We start from the raw sequence: 24,985 nt of genomic DNA, 5'->3' as shown, positions 1-24,985 counted from the left end.
TGGGTATCTATGCCTTGTCTTTCCAGTGCCCGAAACATTGCCTTATGCTGTATGGAGTCAAATGCCTTTTCATAATCCACAAATGCCAGGCATAATGGTGTTTTATATTCATTTTCCTTCTCCATTAGCTGTGACATTATGTGATGTGGTCACAGTCACTGGCAAAGATTAAGGCATATTCCTGACATGGACATTGGCTCTGGTCAAACTGTCTTTTACCGCAAGCACCCTGTTGGAGAATCAGGAATGAGCGATTTTCCTTTAACCTGAAAATTCATCAGTTGTTTTGCAGAAATGAGTCATCCACAACTTCTCTAAATGTCACCTGTTTACATGGTGGGTACAAGTGGTCCCTAAATCAGTTTGGTTTCAGCTGTTGTACAAGTAACTTTACAATGTCTAAGAGGAAATCCTTCAGTATCGTGGAAAAAGTGGAAGTGCTTAATAGTGTAGATCAGGGCATTAAAAAAAAAAAAAGAAATCACTTTAAAATGTGGTATCCCTGCCAGTAGTGTGTCAACCATTCTGAAAAACCATGTTTCGATTCTCAAACTGTTTGAGGAAACGAGTCCCAGTTGGAAGTGTGCGAAATTATGCCTGTAAAAAGATGTAGATGAAACCGTTTTTAAGTGGGTGCAGTTGATTCAAGACCAAAACATGCAGATATCAGGGCCATTAATAAAAGAAAAGGCTATGGAGTATGCATCTTTTCTGGGGCATAAAACATTTCAAGACAGTTTGGGTTGGCTGGATAAATTTAAAAAGCGCCATGGCTTACTCGAAAAAGTTATTTCTGGTGAAAGTGGAGGTGTAATTGAAGAAGACTGTGCCCATTGGAAAGAAACAGTTTTGCAAAAAAAATTATGGAGGACAGGTCTATTTATTAAATGTTTGCTGAACAAGACACCGACTTTTAAAGGTGATAAATGTTAAGGTGGCAAGAACAGTAAGGAGAGAATTAGTCTTAGTTGGTGCAAATATGGCTGGTAATGACAAACTGAAGCTTTTGGTAATAGGCAAAAGTAAATAGGCTTTTGGTAATAGGCTTTACCCCTTGGAAACACCAATGTTTCCAAGGGGTAAAGCTGTTAGAGTTGGACTACAACTAGAACAAAAAATCTTTGATGACAAGTGAAATTTCTGAACATTGGATTTTAAATTTTGATAGAAAGATGACTAAAGAAAACAGAAAAATTGTGTTGACTGTCAATACCTGCCCACCTTCACTCGGTAATTTTGAAACTTGCAAATGTGAAGCTTGTTCTCTTTCCTCCGAATACCTCATCTAAACTGTAGCCAATGGACCAAGGCATTATCAAGAATTTGAAAATGCACTACTGAAGGCACATTTTTGAAAAAAATTATAGTGAGAATAGAAACCAACTACCCTATAGACTCTGTTATAAAATTGTGGATGTGCATATCAGAGTTGGCAAATGTCTGGAGTCAAGATGTGATTGAAACAATGACTAAGAATTGTTTCGCAAAAGCAGGTTTTGCTAAAACATCAATTAACAGCGACGAGAGGGATGAACTACTACAAGCAATCTTGGGAAGAACTCCGAGAGAGAGAGAGGTTTGATCAATGGAGAAATTGTTCTTGACGAATTTTTAGGAACTGATAATGATATCATGGTAGCTGAATATCCAAGTGACTCCAACATTTTGGAGAGTATTCAAAGAACTTGTGACAATATTGATGAAAGTTGGATGAAAATGAGGGCAACAAAGGCAATATTAAAATTAAACCTTCCAAACATGAAATGTTGGCAGCATTTGAAACTTTGCATTGAAGCCTTCAGTGTGAAGAAAATGTGCCAGAAAATATATTTGAGTGTTTAAACAAATGCAAACATTTTTATGAATGTTTGCATTTTATGATGATATACAGTAAAATCCGGTATACAACAAAAAATAACCAAATATTTTATGGAATAATTCTTAAAAGTATATTAATATATTGTGCGCATCATGCAAGTAGTTATTTCTTAATATGTGATATTAACAAATTAATTGTTTTAAAATGTTAGAAAATTTATTCATTCCCACTTATTTGATTTATTTCCCACATTTTACTGTATTTCTGAATGTTGAATTACAGTATTTTTCATTGTTTAAAAAAATTATAGTGAGAATTAAACAGAAATTTCTGTTTAACAAATTTTTTTCAAGCGAACGATCAATTTCGTTATATAGAGGTGTGTGTGTGTGTGTGTGTGTGTGTGTGTGTGTGTGTGTGTGTGTGTGTGTGTGTGTAAAGCAATGTTGTTTACATATCTAACCGAACCTGTTTTACTTTTTTTGGAGAGAAGTTGACTTCTCCATGGCTTCCATGGAGATGACTTGAATTTCATTTTGAGATCATGTGTTTTATCTCCAGTAACAATGCAGTTACTGGAGATAAAACACATGATCTCCAGTAACTGCATTGTTACTGGAGATAAAACACATGATCTCCAGTAACAATGCAGTTGATGAGATTAGGGTATAATTCCACCATTCTTTTCAGCTACTGGCATGTTCTCAGACCTTTTGGTTATCATTCAACAATCTGGAAACTTTGCCAATACTTAAAGCACACTGAGGTTTTCAGTAAAAGATCATCTTGCAAGATTCAAAATAGATTCCCAGTTCATTGCAAATTTCTTGGATGTTTCCAAATTTGTTATCAACAAATTCTCAGTTGTTTTGGAAACATTTGATCCACTCATAAATGATAGCCTACTTACAGAGGCATCACCATATGCTCTACTCTTACTACTCTTCACACAGGACTTTATGTACACATTGTTCCACTTTTATATCAATCACAATTGCAAAAGAAGCTTAAGGCACATCTGAACTCCAACATCTATAGCTCACTACTGGTCTGATGAGTAGGAAGTAGCTCAAACTAATAATGTGGTGATCTCTGCCCCCATGCTTACTTATCACTTCTTGTTTTGTAAAAACAGTCTTACAAGTTTCTGATTAGATCTCATATACTGTTAGTTTTTGCAAAGGGGATAAAACCCATTAAAATTATAATTGTGGGTCCACATGCAAAAGTCCCGAGAGACTGTTAAAACTTCATAGTCATCACAAAAACAGAAAGGAATAAACTTTCTCTGTAAGCATGTAAATGAATTTAATGCAAAAGGGTTAAATTTAACAAATTTAACTTTTATAAGAACATACATACATACATTTATGCAGAATTGTCTAGGAAATCATACATAAATGGATATATGATTTCTAGACAAACTGAACAACACATAACTGTTAGCAGAAGTTTTCAATTTGGACATACAAAAACCAAAATTTAATAAATTCTCTAGAATTCTAACCTACAAGATCACATGAGATACAAATAGACTTGAAGGATATTGCCACATTTAAAAAAAAAGTAATAACAAACTATTTATTTTCATGAACTTTTTCATAACTTGATACCTCAATTTTTTTATTCTGATTTAGTTTTTGAATAACATTGTATAATCAAGTCAAAATAAGACCATATTAACATTTAAAAAAGAAGATACTACAGGGACTACTGCCATCAAAACTCATCATACTCACCAACTCACTAGCCAACCCACATTTTCCAAACAGGTGGGCTACATATGCTGAGTATAACAGAAACGTAATCTTTTGAAAGATTTGACAAAATTCAGCTATGAAAATAGCTGTTTCATAGCCACTGTTATAAAAGAATTCCAGTATAACTCATTGAGTTGCTATTCCTCCATGTCTACTCAATACATGCCTCAAATGGTAGACATGAAGGAATAGCAAATGGTGTGTCCTCATTAACAGTTACAAAGAAACACACCACCCGTGGCTTGGTAATAAAAAAAAAAAATAAAAAAATCCTTCATACAGGTAGCCAATATTTCAGTTTGGTGTGATTCAGTGCCGAGTTGCTCACTTCCAGCAACAGGTAATGTAGGAATGGACTGTTCCACCTTATTAACAATTAACACTGAGTGACCTTCCAGTGCACCACCTCTGCATGTATGTTAATGAAAATATCCAATAGGTGATTTTTGAAATCTTTTAGCAATAACACCAAATCTGTAAAATAAATCCAAGGATATCTCTAAATCAGAACACCACAAAAAAAAATAAATTTTTATTCATATAAAAAGAGATAAAAAAGTACTCACTGAACCTGGATCTCTCATCACAGATGCAGTTAGTCCTGCTGCACTACTTCCTTTTCCAGATGTATACACCTAATCAGCAGACAACAAAATAAATAACAATTTAATTTTTATGCAAACTATGCAGATGTCATATTAGGAGGCTAAGAAATATAGAATGGAAAAGAGATATTCAGCTCTTGAAAAATGCAAACACACACACAAAAAAAATTATTTCACACAAAAATTAGTACAGTAGACCCCACTTTACAATATTAATCTGTTCCAGAGACACCATTGTAATGTGAAAGTATCGTAATCGGAACCCAATAAAACGTTTTTTTGGTAATTCATTCCAAGACCTTGGAAGTTGAAATTTTTGCTATATAACTAAGCTATTTATTTCTTTTTCTTTTACAATGTTGTACGTACACAAATTCAATACACTAAATTTATATCAAATAAGCACAAACAACACAAAAAAAAAAAATCACTTCAACTAAAGGATGCAAAAACAAAACATGTGACCAACATGTTACAAACTCTGCTATTGGCTGAGAGGAAGGACCACATGGTTTGGTCGGAGATAATCTTAAGCCCATCTAAAGTGAAATAAGTAGGTGCCGGTTAAGATGATTGCTGGTTAGTAGAATCAGCCTTTTTATACAATCAATTTCAAAAAACCAATTCAAATCATTAAAATACACGACACTTTCATCGTTCATATGTTCGGTTATAAGAATCAATTTTGAACACCTTTGTGATTTTTTCTGAAGCACACTTCTGGAGGTCACTACCATAAAACAATAAAACCATTTGCAGTTTCCCCGGTTTAGTGGGCTTTTCTGTTAGTGCAATATATTATAAACGGGTAGCAAACTCTATCTTATTGCATTTGCGATAATACCGATACCTTGAATTCAGTGGGTTTTTATGTTATTGTGGTGAAATGTGTTTCCCCTTCCATGAAATTTTCAATCATATAAAAAACAAATAAATTTTCAGAATCTTCTCCTCATTCCTATTTCTTAATAAAACTTCAAACTTGTTACTTCGTATCTCACTTGCCATATCATGTTAGTTGCAATTTGTGTGTGTTGTATTCTTTGTTATTGATTATCTTTTTTGCTGTTTTAAATTTTAAAAACCAACAAAAAATTTTAAAAAAATGTCAGTGAACAGAAATATTGATTACTTAGTATGTACATATTACAGTATTAATTTAGCTATGTACGTAAGCATAAATTTATTTTTATTTTGCTAACTGTTGGAAAATATTCTTCTGATTTTCACATATCACTTAATTTTGTTAATTGTTAAAAGTTATAGTGTAAATTTGTGCTTTATATCTTTACTTTTATAGCCTGTGGATAATATTCCTTCTATTTTTGCTTATTAGAATCGCCATTTAACAGATTTAAAATTCAATTTGCAAATGTGATTACAATGGCCAGCACTTACTACATATCATATAGTGAACAGTATTTTATTATGGAGAGTCCATTGTAAAGTAATTTGATCATACAGTGAACCAATCATAAAGTGGGGGTCCACTGTATTTTCAGAGAAAAACAAAATACTTAGTAGTTGTGATGATATCCTTGTCAAACCACAAATATATGTTAACACCATATATTAAATCTAAAATAAATTTTATAAGAATAACATTTGTGTATCATAAAGATGACATTTTTATTAAAAATTTATGTATAGTATATTGCTTATGTTTTGTTTCTAATATAAGAAAAAGGATGACATATGAAAAAAAAAAATTAGGCAAACTCTCTGACATTAAATCCTTTATATAGTGAAAGAATATAATTTTATCTATGATGATTAGGTGAAATGATATCGTAACCATCATTTGTTTATTATATTAAAATTGCACAATAATGAAGTGTATATTAACGTATGATTACCATACACATTAGAAATGATTGAGATACTTTCATATAAATATACATATATTATGATATGACATGGCTTGACTACCATTCAATGTCATATCGTAATACAGTAATACCCCGACTTACGCAAACTCGGAGTTACACGGTTCTTGATTTTTTCATTTGGTGTATATCTAAAATTAGCTTACCAGTGATTTGGAAGTCAAATCATAAAGCTTGGGTGACAGCTTCCGTTTTTGAGGACTGGTTTGGTCACCATTTCATACCCAAAGTCAAACGTTATTGCAAGTCTAAACAGATTCCATTTAAAGTGATGCTTCTTACTGACAATGCACCCGGTCACCCTCATGCCACCCTAATTAATTTCAGCCCACGTGTGAAAGTTGTTTTTGCCTCCAAACACAACCAGCTTGCTCCAACCGATGGACCAGGGAGTCATCAAAACATTCAAGGCTTACTACACGAGGTGTTCGTTTGCACGTCTGAATGAAGCTATGAGACAAAATAGTGAGATATCTGTTACAGACTTTTGGAAACAATTCAATGTTTTAGATACCGTAAGAATCACTGAAGAATCTTGGGATGAAATTCACAAAAAAACATTGAATGATGTCTGGAAGTAACTTTGTCCATTTTTTTTCAAAACCGAGACGAAAACAACGCCAGAAACTGATCATGTTGCTCATGTGATAGAAGAAGTTGTTAATATTGCCAGGCAATTAGATTTGGAAGTCAATGGTGATGATGTCAACGAGCTGTTGGATTCACATAGTCAGAAGCTGACAATGAATGAGCTCATAGAGATGCGTGAGCAAAACGTCACTGAACTATCCGACACTTCAGACCCAGTTCCACCAGAAAAACACATGACAATTGCAAGCTTGACAGAAGGTCTAAGCTCAATTGAAAAGGGCTTAAAAATTTTAGAAAACAGACTCCAACGAAGAACGCGTTATAGCTACAAAGCAAAGAATAAAAAAATTATTAGCTTGCTATGAAGAAATTCTGTGTGAAAAAAAGAAGGCGCTGTGTCGTCAGACCAATTTGTTAGATTTTATGAAGCCATTGAAATAACTTTTTTTATGTAACCCATTTATTTTTTTAATAAATATTTTGTATTAATATGTATAAATAACTGCAATTTTATTAAATATTTTTCTTCTAAACTAGTGTTTTTGTTAGTCCTTGGTCCCAATTAAACAAAATTTATATGTATTTGTATGCAAAGTTGTACCCCGACTTACGCAAATTCGACTTAAGCGATTTTTGTCGGACCCACCTATCGCGTAACTTCGGGGTATTACTGTATATGTATTACCACACAACTGCAACTGTGGGTAGGGAAGCAATTCTGCTTCCTTTCATAGTCATCTCCCAATTTAAATCCCTAACATGTCACATAACTAATCCTAATAAGAGACAAGTATCTTGTAAGTGCATTCACAGCTATGTTGTGCAGGCAAAAAAACCTCATGTGAAAAATCTCATGGCAATTTTACACGAGGTAATTCTGCTTCCCTTCATAGTCATCACCCAATTTAAACCTCTAACATGTCACATAAATAATCCTAATAAGAGACAAGTATCTTCTGTAAGTGCATTCACAGCTATGTTGTGCAGGTAAAAAAACCACATAAAAAAACCACATAGAGATTTCAGCCTGCTCCCTATGTTTGAGATTTGCTAACAGCCTTGACTGAAAAGGAATATATTTGAGTAGTGTGTATCTAGGGGACATTGTTGAGGCCACATTATGTCAAAGAGTTGGGTATATTCTTGCTGTGTGTATGCCATATACAAAAATTTCATTACTTCACACAGTATGCCTTTCCACCTTTTCTTTGCCACTGAATACATCATGAATAGTCAAACTAAAAGAACAACCTTATCTGTGGCTAGATATATTTGAGTCATTGGGAGGGATCTATCCCAGACCTCTCCAAATGAGTGGCAGGCAGCAATATATTTATATTTATATAATGGATATATTTATATTCTCCCTGTATACAACTATACAGGGAGAATATAAATGCAGCTGGTTTATTATTTTTTTTTAATGAAATAGATTGTGATTTTCAGGAAACATGCGATCATAGGTTGTTCCAAAAAATGGAAGTTGTAGGGATAAATGAGGAAGAAGAAATGTTCGTTTTGTGAGTTTGAAGTTGGACAGTAAATGGATGTTGATGGGTTGCAGCACGTGTTCAGCCTGATTTGGAAAAAAGAATGGGAATTATAGAAGTCGATTCAGAAGAACAGTGCACATGGAAGTATCTACAGAAAAGGCATGCAGCAAAAACATAATATCTATGAAACAGACAGTGGAGAGACTTTGCAAGAGATGGGTCATTAATTAACCTAATGGCCTTATTTTGAATGGAGTCTATGAGCCTGAAAAAGGTTATGGGGACACTGTCCAAGATGTACAAACAATATTCCATGGAATGGTGGATTTGAGATTTGTAAAGAGTAAGTAGCTGTTGAGAAGAAAGGAATGCTGAGAGTGAAAAAGAAAACCTGTTTTATCAGATGCAGAGGAAGCAATATCTGTAATGTGTTCATGATGCAGAGGAAGCAATATTTGTAATGTGTTTGTGATGCAGAAGAGATCTTTTGCAAGGTATAAGAGAGGACTGAGTTTTAGAAGGATTGAAATTAACTAAATTATGTTTGCTCCATTGAAGAATTCTTGAATAGCCTTTGCACTTTTATTGGAAAATAAGGTTTAGATAAAAGACAAGATTTTAAGGTGGAGTATGGAATAATGGATTTCCTCCCTACAAGAGTAATTCCACTAACATGATCTGAACAAACACTGACATCAGAAGATTTAAAAGCAGTAATCCAACCAAAGAAAAGAAGAATAGAAATCTCAGAAATCATCCCATTTTTCATTCTTTTCATGACATACAACATGACACTGAGAATGGCCACAAGAGAAAAGTTCCACTACACAGGAGACACAGAAGGGGTTCAAGCGGAGGTAACCTGACATTTTTTCACCATCATGGAAAGCGTTCATGGTGTATTTACACCAATAATATTGGTGTAAATACACCATTTTTTTTTTGTTAGTGCATCGGCTTCTGTGGCCATAATGCACCTCCCAAATTTTTGTACTACTCTGATCCAAGCCCGAGGCAGGATCCGAACCCGCGACCTTTGGGTCGCCAGGCAGGCACTTTACCCACCCGGCTAGCCCGGTCAGCATAAATACACCATGGTTTACCATAAGTTTAACTACATAAGTAGTATTAAGGCATCATTTGATTAATACTACTTATGTAGTTAAACTTATGGATAAACTATGGTGTATTTACACCAATATTATACAGTTAATTTCAACCCATAACATATTATGCCTTGTGCATTTAGTCTTCAAAATATGGTTAGGATTGACTGGTATTCTAGTAGGTAAATAAATAAATCTGTGTGAAGTCATAGTAATTGCAAAAGTCTCAGCATCTTGATCAGCTGAGTCCATGTGACTAGAAAAACTGAAGTCAGCCTGAGTTGTGAACATTAAAATTGCCGGAGGAAAATTAGTTCACTGTTAGGAAAGTTGGACTGGAGAAAGAAGAGCTTCAAAGAGAAGAAATCAAAGTGTTCCAAGTGATTAGTTAAATTGGGAGATAAAAAGAAGCAACAAATGAATTTGAGAGATTCTAAATCAGAGAAGACTGAAACAAGGAGATTCCAAATTATGAAATCTCTGACAGGGAATATCAGAGAGGACATATACACAAGTATCACCTTTAAAGTGAAAGGAATCATATAGCATATAATTAGGATAACTCAATTGAGCAGATGTTGAATCAACAGATAATTGGGATTATGGCAGAAAAAGTAAGTAAGGATTGGCAGAGTGCAAATGGAGCCGACCGGGCTAGCCGAGTGGGTAAAGTACCTGCCCGGCAACCCAAAGGTCGCGGGTTCGATTCCCGCCTCGGGCTTGGATCAAAGTACCGCAAAAACCTTGGGAGGTGCAATATGGCCACAGAAGCCGATGCGCCAACAACTACCAAATCAAAAAAAAAAAAAAAAAAAAAAAAAGTGCAAATGGAAATGGACATCATTGAGATTGGAACTGAGACTATGTATATTTGTGAAATGAATGAGGAAGTGTTTGAGAGGGTTAGATCATTCTACAAAAAAGCTTGTTCGGCTAAGGTAAAGAAAGCCAACACGAGAACGACGAGAAATGTCGGATAACTTACGCGGAAAATTAGTTTCCCGACACTGGACTACAGCGCTGCTCGCTCGGTAAGCAGACGGTAGGTGTTATCGGTCTGGAGCCAAAATCGAGAAGGATACATTGATTGACAGGTAAGCGTGGCAAACGATGAAATGATTGGTGGTGGGCGCAACAGAGGACAAGCTACTGTGTAGTCATTGGTTGGCATTTTAATGTGTATTTATGAATAAAGAATGGTGAATAATAGTTTTGTAATGAACAGTAAACAGGTAATAGTAGCGATGAATCTTTTAAATATGGAAGAAATTTGTAAGGAAAATAAAATGTTGGTTGATTTTTTGATGAAAACTAAATTAATAAAAGTTTCATTCTGTTCATTTTTATATTCTTCATTATGTTTTTTTTCTCATTATTAAAAGCAAATTTTTGGAGTTCATGAGTGTTTTTACTATACTGTTGATTTTGGTTTGGTTACGAAAAAAGGAAAAGGTTTCTTTATTTTTTGTTATATTTCGTAACCTGACCTTAAATGGTACATTAGGAAATAATAGAAACGGTTTCCTTATATTTAGTGTCCTAACCTTAAACGTTAAGTTAGGAAATAATATAAGGAAAGAAAGATTCTATATATATGTGTGTGTGTATGTAGTGAATAGCTGTTGAGGTTTTGATTGATGTTATGATACGTGTGTATCCTCACAAGTGTCTTTAAAAATAAAAGTACAGTAATAAAAAAATAATATTTTGTTAATAAACAATTTATGCGCTAGTCCACATGATTCTAAAGTAAAAAGATTAGGTTAGCCCCTCCATTTCGGGAGGGGTTCAAGCTCCCATAGGATTCAAGTGGAGGTAACCTGATCTTTTTTCACCATTAGGGCACATTATTGAACAAGAAAATAAAAATACAAAAACTTTATTTTTTTATGAATGTATTTCTAAATATGACTGTGATTCTAAAGAAAAAAGGTTAGATTACCCCCCCCACTTCAGAAGGGGTTCAAGCGGAGGTAACCTGACATTTTTTCACCATCATGGAAAGCGTTCATTAGAGCAAGTTACCATTAGTGCTTCTGAGTGCTACGAAAATGATACTAACCCGATGTTATCGTGTGTTGCGTTCGCACACAAATCAGCTCATCGTTTGCCACGCCTACCTGTCAATCAATATATCGTTCTCGACTTTGCTCCAGACCGATAACACCTACCATCTGTTTACCGAGCGAGCAGCGCTAGAGTGCCGTATCGGGAAACTAATTTTCGGTGTAAATTATCCAATGTTTCTTGTCGTTCTCGTGTTGGCTTTCTTTACCTTGGCCGCTTGTTCTTTTACTTTGATATTCATGATGTATTCAGTGGCAAAGAAAAGGTGGAGGGGCATGCTATATGAAGTATTGCAATTTTTGAATATGACATACACACAGTAAGAACCCAGCAAAGACCCGACTCTTTGACATAATGTGGTCTCAAAAATGTCCCTCAGATAGACGTGACTCAAACTGCCGCCGTAGCCTAGTGGTCAGGCGCGCGGGTGCATAAGTACACGTGCCTTGAGTGACCGGGGTTCAAGCCCGTGACTGCTGAATATGGTGCTGTTTCTTGTATTCAGTCTATCTTGTGAACTCCTCTGACCGTTTGGTCGTCCCGGAGTATAAACAGAAAATTTATTTATTATTTATTACTACCTAGAAAAGTAGAGGCAGCAAGATTATACACATTCTGATGCCTCCTAGAGAATTACCAATTGGTTTATTCTAGTGGGCCATCTAGCAGCTGGCCTGTAAACATTGTCTTAGGGCTGTACCCTTGAACTATAAGGAAGATTGGATATTGATGGGCATCATCAGTATCCAAGCCTGAATCAAAGCCATCACAACATCAAAATACATCAATCATACTGCATGATGGGAGAGATGGGGGTGGAGAGGGAGAGAGAGAGAGAAAGGCTTTGCTCTTGAAACTAAACAGGGCTTTCACCACACCACTTCAAACCTCCAATAAGCAAAGTGGTGGTATTGCACTGGTTGATGAGCATCATTTACCACCTAGTACTGTCTGGTAACACAGAGGAGCAGCATTGCTGTGTGTTGTGGACTTTACACTTTGGCTGCTGCTTATGCTGGTTCACACCTGGATAGTCACCTCCAATATACCAAATGTCATATCTCAGGGCTTGCACTGGGAGGGGAGTGTGGGGAGGTTCTACCGAGGTTACTAAAGTCCCGCCATCGTGAAGGTTAAAGCAGAAAATTTGGATGTTGCAGAAGGACCAACCACCAAATTTCAGTCCACTTGACTTCAGTATTATCTGAATTTCAGTTCCATCAGCATTTTAGATTCTCAAACAGCAAGCCTTAATTTGTCATACCTGAGAATGTCTGACAACATCGAGGACCAAATATAGTTCCTATTTCTTCTTACTAGCAGGAAACAGGAACTATAAAAAAAATGTAACTACAAAAAACAAAATCAGCATAGACATTTAGTTTTGACTCTGATTCTTGTCACAGATATCCTTCTAAGCAGAACAGGTAGGGATCACTACATGGGAGTTTAAAATGCTGATGTGCCATTTCTCTGTCAGTGACAAAATTTTTGGCAAAGTCCAGTTGTTCTGTGGCAACCAAATCCTCTGCATGCACTTTCATGATGGAACTGTTAATAATGCCATGTATATACACACACATGCAAGGTCTAAAACACTGCACTATTACACTGGAGGTAACCACACGTGTGAACCAAATTAAGCAGGTGCTCAAGTCTAGTATCGACATCACACAGAGGAATACTGCCCATTTATGTTCCCAGGTGATAGATGGTTCTTATTATCCAGTGCAATAACACAACTTGGCTTATCAGAGTCTTGAAGTGGTGAAACCCATGTTAATCTCTTGAGCAATGCTCCAATAACACCATCTAGTGCTATCATACAGTATGAGTGAAGTCTTCTGAAGTTATAATGGGCATCACAGCTTGGCTCTAAAAAAGTTTTTGAAGTCTAGCCACTAGATAGTCCATCAGGTTAAACCTATTGGTAACTCTACAGAAGGCATCCACATCAACTGGCCGTTCTGATATTCCCTGTCAGAGACTTGGCAATTTGGAATCTCCTCTCTTTGATCTTCTCTGGCTTAAAATCTCTCTACCTCATTGTGTCAAATTCATCTGTTGTCTCTACCGTTCTCCCAACTCCACTAATCACTTGGAGTTCTTTGACTTCCTCTCTTTGCAACTTGACTTTCTCCAGTCCAACTTTCCTAACAGTGAGGTAATTTTCCTTGGTGATTTTAATGTTCACAACTCCAGCTGGCTTCCGTTTTCTAGTCACACCGACCCAGCAGGTCGAGATGCTGAGGCTTTTGAAATTACTAATGACCTTGCACAGATTGTTCATTTACCTAAAAGAATACCGGACAATCCTAATCATACAGCCAATACGCTTGATCTTTTTCTCACAAACAACCCTTCTAAGTACACGGTCAAAGTGAGAGGTCCTTTAGGCACTTCAGATCACAACTTGGTGATTGTCTCTTCTCCAATGGGACCTTTATTTCATGGCTATTCCCAACCTCGTGTTGTTTGGCATTACAAGAATGCAAAATGGGATGACCTGCGATACTTCTTTTCTTCTTTTCCTTGGTCGGATTACTGTTTCAAAACTTCTGATGTCAACGTTTTCTCAGATAGTGTCAGTGAAATTATTCTTGCAGGAATGGAATCCTTTATCCCACACTCCACTTTAAAATCTCGTCCTTTATCTAAACTCTGGTTTTCCAATAAATGTGCTAAGGCTATTCAAGAGAAGAATGTTGCATATGGTAATTGGCTTGTTTCTAATTCTTCAGTTTCATTTTCTGCCTACACCAAAGCTCGCAACAATTGTAAAGCAGTTATTAATCAGTCCAAACTAGAGTTTGAACAGGCTAAGAGTCGAAAACTTGCTTCTTGCCCTAATGGTAGCCGAGCATTCTGGTCTCTTGCCAAAGCTATTGGCCGCAACTTTTGCCCATCTCTGCTCCCACCTCTGTCAAAACCAGATGGTTCTGTTGTCACTTCAGCCAAGGATAAAGCTGACCTGCTAGCATCCCATTTTTCTTCCAGCTCATGTATTGATGATCTTGGTAAAACACCTCCCACCATTCCCAATACACTCCATTCAATGCCTCCTGTGGTCTTCTGTCAAAAGGATATCAGAAGGATTTTGATGAATCTTGATGCTAAGAAAGCTCCAGGTCCTGATGGTATTTCTCCACTTGTTCTCAAAACCTGTGCTCCTGAACTTACTCCTATTCTTTGCTGCCTTTTTTCACTCTCTTATTCCAAAGGTGTTTTTCCTTCTGTTTGGAAATTTGCTCATATCCAGCCAGTCCCTAAAAAGGGTGACAAAATCCCTCCCATCCAATTATCGTCCCATTGCAATTACTTCTACCCTTTCTAAAGTAATGGAGAAATCAATTAACTGCCAACTCTTAAACTACCTAGAAACCTTCCGTCTGATCAATGATCGCCAGTATGGATTCCGTCAGTGTCGATCCACTGGTGATATTCTGGCTTATGTTACCCATTTATGGACTAATTCAATGGAAAGGTTCAGTGAAACACAAATAGTTGCTCTCGACATCTCGAAGACTTTTGATCGTGTTTGGCATAAAGGTCTTCTAAACAAGCTTCCATCTTATGGTTTGCCAACTGTTTTTAGTAATTGGTTATCCAGTTTTCTCTCTGATCGCTCACTGAGGATGATGGTAGATGGCTCTCTGTCTTCTAACTTCTCCACTAATGCCGGTGTCCCCCAAGGTTCAGTTCTTTCCCCCACTCTTTTCCTCTTGTATATTAATGACCTTCTTCCATTGACTGGAAATCCTATCCATAGTTTTGCTGATGATAGCACATTGCATTCCACTTTCCATTTTGAGAAACCTTGTCCTGCTCAATCAGCTTCAACTTCTCGAAAATCTGCTACCAATTCCTTAAATGCCGATCTTCAGGTAATTCTCCAGTGGGGCAAAGACAACTTAGTTGATTTCAACCCTTCTAAAACTCAGTCTTGTTTTATATCTTAGATTACGTATCTTGTTTTAGATTACGAACCTAAGGGGGCATAAATTCAAATTAAGAAAAGACAGATGTAGAATAGATGTGCGGAAATTTGCCTTTAGCCAGCGGGTGGTTAATTGCTGGAACAAACTTCCATCTGTCGTTGTGGAAGTTGATAGGTTGAATAAATTTAAGGAGGAACTGGACAGGCATTTGGAGAGAATGGTGTGATTTTTTTTTTTTTTTTTGCTGATGCTGCATAAGCTCATACATTTGCTTTCTTGCATCACATGCCACTACTACTACTACTACTACTACTACTACTATCTCACAGAAAGGATTCTTCTGCTCCTATGCTTATCTTTAGTGACACTACGATTTCTAGGCAAAATGATATATCTCTTTTGGGGATTACCCTGACTTCTAATCTCTCTCTTGGCACAAGCACATTACAAATATTGCTTCCTCTGCATCTAAAAAACTTGGTTTTCTCTTTCGCTCTCAGCGTTACTTTTCTTCCAAACAGCTGCTCACTCTGTATAAATCGCAAATCCGCCCTGCCATGGAATATTGTTCCCACATCTGGGGTGGTGCCCCCAAAACCTCTCTTAGGCTTCTAGATTCCATTCAGAAGAGGGCAGTTAGGTTTATTAATGATTCATCTCTAACAGAGTCTCTCCACTCGCTTTCTCATAGACGTACTGTTTCTGCTGCATGCCTCTTCTACAGATACTTCCATGGGCACTGTTCTTCTGAATTGGCTTCTATAATTCCCGCTCTCTCTTTCAAAACAGTCCGAACACGTGCCACCACCAGCCAACATCCATTTACTGTCCAACTTCAAACCCACAGAACTGACTTTTCATCTTCCTCATTTATTCATTCAACTGCCGTTTTCTGGAACAACCTTCCTTCATACGTATTTCCTGAATATTACAATCTACAGAAGTTCAAGTCCAATGTCAACAAATATCTTCTTTCGTCTTCTCATCCTCCAACCCAAGCACAGTACTAAGTACTATAGGTTCTAATACCTCTCGTGTTTGGGGTTCACATAAAAAAAAACTAGTGTATAATTTGCTGCCGCTACTCTATAGCAGCAGAAAAACTCCGTTTGCTATTCTGTCCAAGTAGTGTGTGTGCACACATGTGGAGGACACTATAAAAGTCATATCCAAAAGTGTCGTTATTTATTGGAAAACATATTTCCATATTTATTGGAAAACCAAGGTTTAAATAGAAGGCCAGATATTAGGGTGGAATGACAAATATAGGATTTTATTATTACATTTCTTATAATTTGTCCTTATCTCTTCAGTATGTCAAAAATAGTAATAAATTGATAGGTAAAAATATCTAAACCTCCCAAACACTTCCCCATTCATTTCACAAATATACATAGTATCAGTTCCCATCTCAATGATGTCCATTTCCACTTACAGTCTGCCAATCCCCACTCACTTTTTTTGACATAATCCCAATTATCTGTTGATTCAAACTCTACTCATTTGAGTTTCCTAGTTATTTGCTGTACAATTCCTTTTGTTTCAAAGGTGATACTTGTGCCTATGTCCACTCTGATATTCTGTTTTAGAGATTTCGTAATTTGGAATTGCCTCTTTTCAATCTGTTCTGGCTTAAAATCTTTCTACCTCATTCTGTCACATTCTTTAAGGAATTCTTTAACTTCCTTTCTCTGAAAATCAAATTTCTCCAGTCTAACTTTCCCAACAGTGTGGTAATTTTCCTTTGTGATTTTATGGTCATAACTCAAGCTGGCTACAATGTTTTAGCCCCATGGACCCAGCTGACTGAGATGCTTACATTTTTGTAATTACTAAATGACCTTACACAACTGGTAACTAGTGGAGATAGAACCAATGAGGAAGAGATCAATGCTCTTGATCTCTTCCTCACCAATTTACCTTCAAAGTACACTATTAATGTCAGTAGTTCTCTAGGTCCTTAATATCACAACTTGGTGATCCTCATTTCTGCAGTGGAGTCTCTTTCAAGTCCATTCTCAGCCTAGTGTTGTTTGCCATTACAAGAATGCAAAATTGGATGATTTGACTGATTTCTATTCCTCTTTTTCATGATTGGATTAATGTTTTAAATCTTCCCAGTAATTGCTCAGATCATGTGAGTGAAATTATCCTTGTAGGGATAAAATCCTATATTTGCCATTCCACCCTAATATCTGGCCTTCTATTTAAACCTTGGTTTTCCAATAAATATGCTAAGGATTTCAAGAAAATAATGTAGCATATCACACTTGACTTGTATCCATATCTCCAGCATCATCTGCTGCCCACAATAAAGCCTGCAACAACTGTAAAATAGTAAATCAAGACAAACTCCATTTTGAACAGCTTAAGAGTAGAAATCTTGCTTCTTGTCCATGGTAGTTGGGCTTTCTGGCTTCTTGCCAAAGCTTCTGTTCATCTATACTATCACCTCTGTTACAATCTGATGGTTCCAAGATAAAACCAACTTATTAGCATCCTACTTTTCTTCTAACTCTTCTCTTTAAAATCTTGGTAAAGCACCTCCAATTATACCCAATACACCCAACTTAATAACAGAAGGATGTTAGAATACTTCTCAACAATCTTGATGCCAAGAGAGCTCCAGATCTTGATAATATATCTCTACTTGTTCTCAAAACTTGAACTTGCTCTTGTTCTGTGCCACCTTTTTACACTCCCTTATTCCACTGGTATTTTTCTTTCTGCTTGGAAATTTGTTCATATCCAGCCAGTTCCTAAAAAGTGTGACAAACCCACCCTCCCACCCAATTAGCATCCCATTGTACTTACTTCTACACTTTCTAAAGCGCCTCCGTAGCCAGGTGGGAAGGAGCAGCAGTGCGTAGCACACACTTCTTGATTAGACCGGGGTTTGAGCCTGTCACCACCAAATACGGAGGATGCAGAAAGGTCAGGGAATGACCACCGCATATCCCGGAGCAATATGGCCTTAGTTGCCAATGCTCCTAAAAAACCAAATAACTAACTAATAATAACTAACACTTTCTAAAATAATGGAGAAATCCATTACCACCAATTCCTAAGCTATTTTGAAACCAATATGGATTCTGTTAGTGTTGATCCACTGATGATATACTGGCTTATGTTAACTATCTATGGACAAATTCAATAGAAAAGTTTGACAAAACTTAAGCAATTGCTCTTGATATTTTAAAGGCTTTTGATCATGTTTGGAATAAAAGTGTTCTAAATAAGCTTCCATCTTACGAATTGCTGACTGTTTTTTGTAATTGGTATCCAGTTTTCTCTCTGACCACTCACAGCAAGTAATGGTAGATGGCTCTCTGTCTTCTAACTTCTCCAATAATGCTGGTGTTCCAAGTGTCAGTTCTTTCTCCCACTCTTTTTCTCTGTATATTAATGCCCTTCTTGCATTGACTGGAAATCCTATCATAGTTTTGTTGATGACAGTACATTGCATTTCATCTTCCAGTTTGAAAAACCTCACCCTGCACAAACAGATTAAACTTCTCAAATAATCACTACTAATTCCTTAAATGATGATTTCCAGGTAATTCTCCAACGTGGCAAGTTAACTTAATTAATTTCGGTCCTTCTAAAACTCAGTCCTTTCTTATATCTTGTGAAAAGGATTTTTGTGCTTCTATACTAATCTTCAGTGTCAGACAAGATCACATATCTCTATTAGGGATTATCTTGACTTCTAATCTACCCAGTATCCAACTCCAAACTCATAGAACCAACTTTTTCTCTTCCTCGTTTATTGCTTCTGCTTCTATTTCCTGGAACAACCTTCCTTCACATGTACTTCCTGAAAATTACAATCTACAGAAATTCAAGTGTAATGTCAACAAGTATCTTTTGTCTTATCAACCTTTAACCAATGTAATACTAACTATTACAGGTTCTAATGCCTGTTGTGTTTAGTGTTTTGATTAAAAAAAAAAAATTGAATTACAGATTAAAAATTCAAAATTCTCATATACCATTAAAGGAATTCATTGTGGAAGAGGGTGGAAATGGGTACAAAGACAACACAGAGAAAAACTTCAATCACAGCAGTTTAGTCATTATTAATGAACTGATACGACTATTTTATACAACTAAAGAATTGCATAATAATAAAAAATCAGTCCAATGACTTATCACACCTGGTCAATTAGTTCAATGAATTATCAGATTCTTCTCTGCATCTTCTTTACACCTTTCCTACTAATGAAAGCAGAAGGGTTTATCCAAAGTGTATGGAGATTTGCCAATGTTTAATGCTTAGTGATTTTCTGTTCATAACTGTCAATGCTGCATCTGTTCCTTTTATTGCCACTGTCCAAGTTGAATTGGCAGCCTCTTGCTACAAAGTCAACTGCTTCAAGGGATATAAAAAAAAGGAGGAAAATAGGAATAATAAAGGAATATTCCCCTTTCAGTGTTGTTACTGGCTAAAGTAAAGGAAGAGGCAAATAACAGTATATGAAATAAGTTTATGTTTGTACTCAGGTCCTCTGGAGATGTCATTTCCCTTCATACTAGTGATGGCTCTGTAAGCTTAAGTATCAGTATTAGCAAATTATGCAAGAAACAGTTTTTTTTTTTTTTTTATATCAGAAATTTTGGCTCAAAGCACATAGAAATGTGACATCGGATTTTGTAATGTTTTTAGTCCATCTGAAAGAGCAAATAACAGTCAGAAAAAAAATAAGCTGTTCATTGAATTATACCATATGCTAAGTGGCAGTACAGAGGGAGTCAGACTACCAGATAATGAAAATCAGAAAACGCAATCTGTAATGGATCAGAAAAAGCAATCTGTTAATGAGACTGAGAAAAAAACTTGACATTAAATTGCATGTCATCAGAAATGCCAACAGCTGTTCAATTTAGAAGATTCTGAAATGCACAAATAAGCAAAAATAAATGCCAATTTTAGAATTAGAGTTTGATTTTTTTTTTTTTTTTTTTTTACTGATATTGCATACCAAATTCAGATTGTCTCAGATTTAAAGTCAACACATTATCTTGATGCTGGAAAGGGCAGGAAGACAAATAAAGCAATTCAATACAATAAAACATTTTTGGAGTAAAAGGAAAGGAAGAGGGAAAGGAGTTAATAGACCAATGTATATAAAAAACAAATATCATCTACCAACACAAATCTTTATACAGACACCAATCATGGAACTACTTAACTTTACAACATATTTACAGTAAAATTTCTTACTCCAATTGGTGCAACTCTTTCCACAAATTTTAACAGCTGACTCTTTGCAGTACCTGGATCTCCAAGAAGTAATATATTAATATCACCACGTCTCGTTAATCCATCTGGTAATCTAGATTAAGAAACACAAAATAGTGACTACATATATATTTGATTTTCTTGTAATGGTTATTAATATGCTGTTATTTGTTGTTATTTGGTTTTCTTTTAGGAGCATTAGCAACTAAGGCCATATTGCTCCGGGGATATGCGGTGGTCATTCCCTGACCTTTTCGCATCCTCCGTATTTGGTGGTCACGGGCTCAAACCCCGGTATAATCAAGAAGCGTGTGCTACGCACTGCTGCTCCTGCCCACCTGGCTACGGAGGCGCCTATTAATATGCTAGGTTTAGCATTTTTATCTAACTAGAGGTAGAAAATAAAGAAATTTAGGGCAGAAAAAGTCACTCTTTACCCTCAAAAATCAAACAGTGCAGAAATTATTAGATAACAGTAAGTTAACAGTATATGAAATAAGTTTATGTTCATACTCAGGTCCTCTGGAGATGTTATTTCCCTTCATACTAGTGATGGCTCTGTAAGCTTAAGTATTATTAATGGCAAATGATGCAAGAAAGCAAGTTTAAATAGCATCAGCCAAAAAAAGAACTCCCATTTCTCCTAACTATTCACTAATAGCTTGTCTAGTTTTTCCTTGAATTTATTTATTCACACTATTCACTTTCACAACAACAGATGAAAGCTTGTTCAAGCAATAAATTACCTGTTGGCTGAAGGCAAACTTCCACACATTTATTCTGCAACACTCCTTCAATTTGGATTTACATCCAGTCATGTGCAGAGTGTGAGCAAGAGGAAGACTATCAGCATTGAGTCTGCTCAAAGCCTTAAACACATCAATTAGACCACCTTGCAGGTGCCTAATCTCCAGATACTGCAATTTGCAGACCTTTGTTCCCTTCACCAGTCTCGTTGAACTTCTCTCTACCCATTCCAACAGCTCTTCAACCTTCCTAAAATGAGGCCTCCAAACCTTCATGCAGTACTCAATATGTGGCCTGATTATTGCCTTATATAATGTGATAATCACCTCCTTATCCCTGCTAGCAAAGTTCCTGTATATTATTGACAAAACCCTTGGGTTTGTTGCACAGCCTGTCTGCACTGCTCAGAGAACTTCATATCTGACTGAACAATTACTTCAGGTCCTTTTCAATTTCCGCTATCCTGATAGTTGGTACGTTACTCTAGGATTATGCAGTACCTTACATTTCTCAGCCCATCTGCTTAATTTTTCTAAATCTTGTTGCATCAGTATACCTTCATTACTGCCATTAACCACCCTGCCAACCTCTGTATCATCTGCAACCTTAAATATTAAGCCTGATAAACCTTCATAAATATCATTAATAAATACAGAAAACAACAGTGGGCCCATTGCTGAACCTTGTGGAACTCCACTAATAACATTAGTCCACGAAGAGCAGTGTCCACTGATAACCACTCTGTCTTCTCCTACTCGATCATCCTTTTATCCATAGCAGTAACTTTCCCTTAATGCAACACTGCTCCAATTTGTATAGCAGCCTTCTATGTGCAACAGTACAGAGTGTAATAGAGAAAATTAAATTAATACTATTATGTTTTTGTTCAATTTAATATACCACACTAATGGGATGTGATATCTCTTCAGGATGCCATGTCATTTCACTATTTCAGTAACAACAGTCCATGTAATAAACAAATTTCAATAGTGGCTTGTACAATAACCAAAATTAACCCCCATTTTTATATATATATAACCATGACATCTATGTTATGTTACCAATAAAAATAAATTTTTATATAATTTCAATCATATATTTAGCATACTAAATATATGAATGTATTTTGCAATTGCACATGGAGACAACATAAAAGAAAATGACTAATTTTCACTGTTTTTTTTTTTTTTTGCTTCAACTGAATGGATTAGGTATGTCTCCCCATACAAATTATTATATAATGTCACTCATATATATGCATACTAATTCACTTTCATAGAATTTATAGCTGACAACTGATATGGAGAGTACCTAAAGGAAAATTACTAATTTTCCTTTAGGTATTCTCCAGTTTCACTGTTTTTCACTCTAACTGAATGGTATATATAAATAATCATGATATCTATGTTACAATACCAATACAAATTTTTATCATATATTTTTATATTTAGCATTCTAATTCAGTCTCACAGAATTTATTTATTTATCCAGCAAAAATACAGTGAAAATGACTAATTTTCACTGTATTTTTGCTAACTGAATCAACTAGGGATGACCATACAAATTTTTATATAAATGTCAATCATATATTCATTTAATTAGCTACTAATTCACTTTCATAATATTTATAGCCAGCAATTGCACATGGAGACTACCTAAAGGTAAATCATCAATTTTCACTGTTTTGTTTCCTTCTTTTTTTTTTAACAACTGATTAGGGATGACCCCCACCCCTCCTCCTCCTCCCAACAGAATAAACCAGAACTGATTGTTATCTCATAACATTTTTGGAGGAAAAAAACTTTTACTGTACATTTTTAGATATTATATATATATTACTTCTATTTACATTATAATATTTTATATTGGCATCCAGTGGTAACCTGAGGAGATACTCCCATATGTCAAACAGTAGCTATTAGTATATTGAGCTGAATAAAAATAACAGTTACCCTTGACAATAGTTATGGCTTTAATTAAATTCCAGATTTGCAATCACAGTGTACTAATGTGAAATTTAATTAAAGACGTAACTTATTGTAAAGGGAAAGGCTTTTGCTTTTGTGAGGGTGACTACAGTGCTCTCAGAGTTTTTAAATTCTACGCGGCCGGAGCAACTGATGATGTTACCAACAGCAAATTCTAAATGGGAAGCATTCAGGGAAGTAATCATAGATGCTACCAGGTTTTCTCCAAGAAGAAATACTGTTCAAGGCTTAGACCTAAATGGATTTCAGATGAACTACTGAGAGAAGTATCAAAGAAGGAAAGTGCTTGTTATTTGTTATTTGGTTTTTAGGAGCATTAGCAACTAAGGCCATATTGCTCCGGGATATGCGGTGGTCATTCCCTGACCTTTTCCGCATCCTACATATTTGGTGGCGACGGGCTCGAACCCCAGTCTAATCAAGAAGCGTGTGCTATGCACTGCTGCTCCTTCCCACCTGGCTACGGAGGCGCCGAAGGAAAGTGCACAGGATACATATAAATTACAGATGATTCAGAAGCCCACAGTAGAATAAATTAGTCTGTAATCAAGTCATAAAGGAGGTTAGGCAAGCTAAGGAAGATTATGGGAAGTCTGGCAAAGAATGCAAAGAACTGCAGCAAAGATTTTATGCTTATATTAACAGTACAAGGAAGGGGTTGAATTACATTGGGCCACTTGATGTCAATGGGTTAACTGTTGATGACCCTTATCAGATTGCTGACAAATTGAATAGGTATTTTGCATCTACATTCACACATGAATTCTTCAAGGGAAGGGATTCCAGAAGTTTATCAAACTCCAATGGGGACGAAAATGAATTTGTGATAACTAAAAGGAAAGTGGAAGGGGAATTGTTGAAACTGAATGTAAAAATGGCACATGGTGTGGATGGGAGCTATCTAATTATATTAAGAAAGGCTGTTTGTTTGTTTGTTTGTTATTTGGTTTTTAGGAGCATTAGCAACTAAGGCCATATTGCTCCGGGAATATGCAGTGGTCATTCCCTTGACCTTTCCGCATCCTCCGTATTTGGTGGTGACGGGCTCGAACCTCGGTCTAATCAAGAAGCGTGTGCTACGCACTGCTGCTCCTTCCCACCTGGCTACGGAACGCCTTTAAGAGAGGCAGCAAAGAAGGTAAGAAAAACTTTAGCCATAATTATGAGAGCATCTTTGGATTCAGGGGAGATCGCTATATACTGAAAATGTGCAATGCATCCCCGATTCATAAAGGGAGATCAAAAGGTGACATAAGTAATTATAGACCTGTTAGCTTAACACCTGTTCCAGGGGAAAATAATGGAGTCACTGGCTAAAGAAGTAATGCAGGAGCACCTGAACAGGAATGCAATTATAATGCAGTCACAGCTTGGATTTAGTATTAGTATTAGCAGTGGCCACATGGTGCAAGGAAGCCTATGGCTTATACTGCACCAGCCAAAAAAAAATAAACAAAATAAAATAAAATAACAAAAATAAAATAATAATAATAAGAAAATTTTAAAAAATAATAATTAACAAGAGAAAAGGAAATAGAAAACCTATGTGTTTCCCTTCTCCCGTAGATTATCCAGCTGACCTTTGAATTTCCCAAAACTGTCAGCTTCTAACACCCATGTAGGTAACTTATTCCAGTAATTTATAACTTGCTGGCAAAAATAAAACTTCCTGCAATCCAGTCTAAACATCTCCCCCTGTAACTTGAAATTATGGCCCCTAGTTCTAGAATCATTTATAACTAT

At 36.1% G+C, this 24,985-nt stretch overlaps 1 protein-coding gene across 3 annotated transcripts in view; it reads right to left on the bottom strand.

Annotated features, from left to right (window-relative positions):
- The window catches only part of Mcm5 (Minichromosome maintenance 5), a 154,810-nt gene that overhangs the window by 69,159 nt on the left and 60,666 nt on the right, over window positions 1-24,985 (bottom strand). For all 3 annotated transcript variants that reach the window (XM_090368850.1, XM_090368848.1, XM_090368849.1), the window contains 2 exons: window positions 20,490-20,601; window positions 4,146-4,214 (listed from right to left, as the gene is read on the bottom strand). In XM_090368850.1, the coding sequence (XP_090224976.1) occupies window positions 4,146-4,214; window positions 20,490-20,601 (181 nt within the window). The remainder of the gene's footprint in view (window positions 1-4,145; window positions 4,215-20,489; window positions 20,602-24,985) is intronic.

Source organism: Mastigoproctus giganteus, chromosome 2 (genome assembly GCF_048544385.1).
Source record: "Mastigoproctus giganteus isolate SK-2022 chromosome 2, ASM4854438v1, whole genome shotgun sequence".
NCBI classification, from domain to species: Eukaryota; Metazoa; Arthropoda; class Arachnida; order Uropygi; family Thelyphonidae; genus Mastigoproctus; species Mastigoproctus giganteus.
Note: the sequence above shows the minus strand (reverse complement) of the source record. Positions and strands in the feature narration are given on the sequence as shown.